Below are 4,990 nucleotides of genomic sequence, written 5' to 3' on the forward strand. Positions count from 1 at the left end.
GTTCCAGTTCATCACAGGAGTACAAGCCAACAACTTCAGAACTGGTGTAAGGGCTTAAAACTAGGACAGGAATTCTGTGCATACAAAGAGAAACTGAGAGACACAACAACCTCCAGCTTTGATTTCCACTAACGCCTCTTTTATTCAACTCTGTAACATCTGTTTTGTAAAGAAATTCTGTAGCCAAAACCAAAGCTGCCTCTCTGAAAAAAACCCCCAACAACCCACAAAACAAAAAACAAGCTGCCAGCGAAGTAAACGTTGAGATGAATTAATTTACTTTGCACTTCTGCTATTTATCACTATTGCACAACAAATATTTAGAAAGGAAAAAAATGCCCAGGTCTTCACCAAGAAGCAAACACAGAAAACTGGTCCCTGCTTGGAAGGAGCCACCTTCGGGTCTTTATTGCAGCTCTGTGCCAGGGAAAAAGGAGGAGAGAACGGGAGGGATGGCAGCACCAGGGCAAGGCCCGGCAGCTGTGCGGTGTGGTGCGGTTCGGGAGCAGTAGCTCCAGGAGGTGTTTGCTGGAATGGCTGTACGTGTGTCCCTGGAAAAGGACCCTTTCTTCCTGAAAACCAGGGATTGCACTATGGGGGAGCCACTGCTCAGCCTTTGTGTGAGAAACGCTCCTCACATGACTAACGAGGCTTCCGTTGTGCTCCTTAAGAGCAGAGCTCGCTGCTGTTTTTACCCACAGCGTTCCAAGACGACCATTGTTTTCAGTTTGCTTCACCTCTGAGGAAGAGGCGCTGAATGTCAAGAACCTGTGAAACTGTCAAAATTTAAAAGACAGCATTTACCTGTTGCCCTCCCTCCCTTGGCAGCCCACGCGGTCCTTCTCATCTCGCTGGTGCCTCCATGGTTAGTCTCTCCAGTGACTCTACGCTTGTGCAGAGGACAACACTAAACCTGGGGACAAAGGAAGTTCCTCTAACCCTTGATAGCACAAAACAGCCATTTGAGACTTGCGCTCAGGAATCCCGGAGAAGGGCTACACACACTCACACAAGCAGGACTCAAAGCTTGCGCGATGTTTTGAGAGCTTTGGCACTCAGCAGGATTCACCTTCCAGCCTGGGCACAGCACCCCGCACCAGGGCACAATTCCGCAACTTCCTCTTTGTGGCTGGTACAAATCTGGTTGGTTTTAACTCACAGGTCAGCAATAAAGCTCCATCAACCCACCGAACAGGCCCACGTCAAAAACATTGAGTTTAGAATTCAGCACTCACTTTACAACCAGAAAGAAAACTGGGACTGAATTTGTTTATTTAAAGGGTGAAACAATAAAAATAGTAATTTGAAAAATGCCCGTTTGCCAAGTACTGATTATTTCCTCTAACTGCAGGTATCGCTTCCAGAATCCTCTGAGAGAGAATAAACAGCCAGACAAACCCGCTCTAACCATCAGGTGCTGTGGAATGTGTTTCCTACTACAACAACGCAGAGAATCCTTTAACCAAAGAAACAACTGAAGCTAAATGGGGCTTTTCACATGAACACTCCTTGTGGGGCAGGATCCCTGTTCAGACCGCTCTGTTGCCTCCAGCTGTGGAACAACTTAGCTCTCTTCATCTGAGGAGAGACCTTCGATTTCATCTCTGTCTCCACCGATTGCCATCCAGAACGCTTTGGCCACCTAACAATGGGAAAAGAGATGGGGATGGGAGAAAAATTCCCCTCAAACCATTGAAGACTGTGCACGTGTCATTCAAGAACCAGAAACTGCCGCAGCTGAACCTGGCAGCCGCGTTTCTAAGTTCAACACTGCTCCTCCCTGAAGTTAAATTTCAGCACAGAGACAATAACTTAGAATTCATGGCAGGCATATGAGATACAAAACTAGTGCTAATCAAGGTGTGGTTAAATTTTCCTCGAGATCAAGGCTTTGCTGCTGCCTGAAGTGAAGCTGGCTGCCACCCACAGTGACTCCAGGATCTTCCTTTCTGAGAGTCTGAGAGGGGAAAGATGTTTCTGATGTTTCAGACTTCCAGGTTTGTCATTCAGTTCTGGGGACAGCCTTGCCTGGGACTGTGCAGTTTGTTCTTCCTGCTCCTAAGAGAGGAGCTCTACATGAGAAGTGACCTCGGCTGAGACAGGAAACCCCCTTTTTTAACAATGACACCACCTCACCTTCTCCGCGTGTAGTTTCCTCTGCTCGTGAGGCAACGTTGCAGCTTTATCTGTGGAAAAGAACATGACTTAGGTTGTCAGCCTCAGGGAGAGAAATACCTGTTGCAGCTGGTTTTAGGGGATTACCAAGAAACTAGTTTTAAGATCACAAAAAAGGAACCTTATTTAGTAAAAGCAATCCCAAACCCCAGGAAGTCAGTGCTTCTGGATTTTGCCTCAAACACTTGTAGCTTTAAACTGCAAGACTGGCTGTAGAGCTCAAAGAAAAAATAAACTCCTGTTGCAGATTTGTTTATGGAAAACTGTAGTGTGGTGGACACAGGCAATGTGAGAGCAGTCCGCTGAGCAGCAGCTACTTCTTTCCAGAGCATTATTTCAAGAGCACAGCAGAGACAGACCCCAGGAGTGACCTGAGGGTGGAACCCTCTGCTGGGAGGAGGGGAGAGAGCTGGGGGGGTTCAGCCTGGAGCAGAGAAGGCTGCAGGGAGACCTTAGTGCAGCCTGTCAGTGCTTCAAGGGGCCTGTCCGAAAGCTGGGGAGGGGCTGGTCAGCAGGGGCTGTGGGGACAGGACAAGGGCTGAGGGGTTCAACTGACAGAGGGGGATTGAGAGCAGAGAGAAGGGAGAGATTGTTGCTGCTGAGGGTGGGGAGAGCCTGGCGCAGGCTGCCCCGAGAGGTGGGAGCAGCCCCATCCCTGGCCCCATGGCAGGTCAGGTTGGCCCTGCCCCGTGGTGTCGGAGCAGCCCCATCCCTGTCCCCATGGCAGGTCAGGTTGGCCCTTGGGGGTCTGAGCCCCCTGCTCTGGGTGCAGATGTCCCTGCTCCCTGCAGGGGGTTGGACTTTAAAGGTCCCTTCCAAGTCAAACCACTCTGACTCTGTGATTCTGTTACCAAGATGAAGAGCAACTGAGTGAAAAGATCATCTACTTGTAAAGAACCTCAGACAGGAGAATGTACAATCGTCCAATCTCAGACACAGGCTTTCAGGCCTTCGAGTGGTTAGAGCAGGTGAGCCAGCTCAGGGCCTTTCTCCCTGGTACGTTACCTTTCATTTCTTTCAGCTTGGAAAAGAGCCTTTCAAAGTTCTCCAGGTCACCGTCTCTGGTGGTTAGGCTGGCTAACTCCTGAATGTCCGTATCTAACGTGGGATCTGAAATAAATGCCCACAGGTTGGTTTAAGGTAAATTACTGTGTTTTGTCAGCAGCGCAAAAGCCTTTCTGGTCAAACCAGTATTTAAATACCTGCAAAGCCCGTTTGCAAATTTTCCACCAACCATAGGAGGGAAAGGAACATTTAACTTACTGACTGTTGATACAGACAACTGGTGGCATCATGACTGTGGTAATTAATTAAGGTTTCTGGCTTATTATAAAATATTCTGTCCAGGAACAGCCATGGACCACACTAAAGAGTCATGAGACAACGCTTAGACCGCAGCTAGCACCACCCAACCTTTAGAAGGTCTCCACAACATACAACCTGTGAGAAGGTCCCACCTCCTGGAAAGGTGCAATTATTTAAGGCTCTGTAGCGTAGAACACCTGAACCTCTTACGACCGACCCAAGCACCGTGTGCTTCACTCACCTCTGGCTGGGTCAAACCTAACAGTTTTTCTCTGCAACCACAGGGCATGAAGGTTTGTTCTCATAAAGATTTTCTAGATATACACAATCAGGAGATTTCAGACAGACAGACCTGAGTGTTTCCAGTTAGTGCTGCAGGGGCTCCATCCCACCCAAAGAACAGCTCAAGCCTGAGCAATTACTTCTGCTGGCTCTGGCCAGTTCATGCCACACTTTCCACTGGCTCCTTTGAGAAGGAACCAGTGGCTTTCTGGGACCATCCCAGTCAGGGGTGGCTGCACCCAGCAGAGAAAGAGCTTACCGATGATGCTGTCAGTCTGCAGGTTGTCCGTGCTCGCTCCATCTTCTCTGCTGTCTAAGTGGGATTCTTCTCTGTCTGCTGAGGATGGGTTGGACTGTCAGGAAATAAACATTAAATTAGAGTATCCAGTAATGCACCTTAAAAGCATCATCAGCAAATCAGATGCTTCTTGTTTTGACTTTAAAAAATGACTCTTAAACTGTCACTTACTGCAAGCCCTGTAGCACCTGTGTTATGAAAAGCCACTTTTGCACCCCTGTACATAGGTACTATGTGAAGGGTTTCTCCAACAGGTTTGTTGTTGGGTTTTTAAATAACACTGTCAAGTGATAGCTGTTGTTGTGCACAAAATACTGCTCTTGGATATTAATCACAGAATCACAGAATGGTTTGAGTTGGAAGGAACCTTAGAGATCATCTAGTCCAACCCTCTGCCATGGGCAGGGACAACAACATCTGGAATGGAGCTTTTAATAACCTTTCCTCAGCTCCACTGATTTGTCTGGGCTAAAACATTTACACAGTGTGGAAACCAGTGTGACCAATACCCAACGTGGAACAGACAACCAGACATCTCCAGGTAAAGTGGTGAGTTCTGGGCACTGTCCTGAAGAACAGCGAGCTCACAGCCAGGAGGGGACAGCAGGACCAGCTGTCTGAGGAGGACTTGTAAAAGAATTGCGGATAGTTTCTCAGGTTTCAGAAATATTTCATTTCAAATATATTCTAACAGGCTGAGGGGTCTGGAGCACAAGTGCACTGAGGAGCGGCTGAGGGACCTGAGGGGGCTAAGCCTGGAGCAAAGGAGGCTCCGGGGAGACCTTCTGGCTCTGACAACTCCCTGACAGGAGGGTGGAGCGAGGGGGGGTCGGTCTCTTCTCCCCAGAATCAAGCGACAGGACGAGAGGAACCGGCCTCCAGTTGTTGCAGGGGAGGTTGAGGTTGTCCCTGAGGAGCCGTTTATGTCCC

At 48.7% G+C, this 4,990-nt stretch overlaps 1 protein-coding gene across 1 annotated transcript in view; it reads right to left on the bottom strand.

Annotated features, from left to right (window-relative positions):
• Positions 1-1,564: 1,564 nt before the first annotated feature.
• AAGAB (alpha- and gamma-adaptin binding protein) overlaps positions 1,565-4,990 on the bottom strand; it is a gene marked incomplete at its 5' end in the record, with an annotated part of 11,470 nt that continues 8,044 nt past the window's right edge. Inside the window, 4 exons of the mRNA XM_010137178.1 lie at positions 1,565-1,642; positions 2,137-2,186; positions 3,181-3,285; positions 4,022-4,115. Of these exons, the coding sequence (XP_010135480.1) occupies positions 1,565-1,642; positions 2,137-2,186; positions 3,181-3,285; positions 4,022-4,115 (327 nt within the window). The remainder of the gene's footprint in view (positions 1,643-2,136; positions 2,187-3,180; positions 3,286-4,021; positions 4,116-4,990) is intronic.

This window comes from Buceros rhinoceros, unplaced genomic scaffold (assembly GCF_000710305.1).
Source record: "Buceros rhinoceros silvestris isolate BGI_N320 unplaced genomic scaffold, ASM71030v1 scaffold12300, whole genome shotgun sequence".
NCBI lineage: Eukaryota > Metazoa > Chordata > Aves > Bucerotiformes > Bucerotidae > Buceros > Buceros rhinoceros.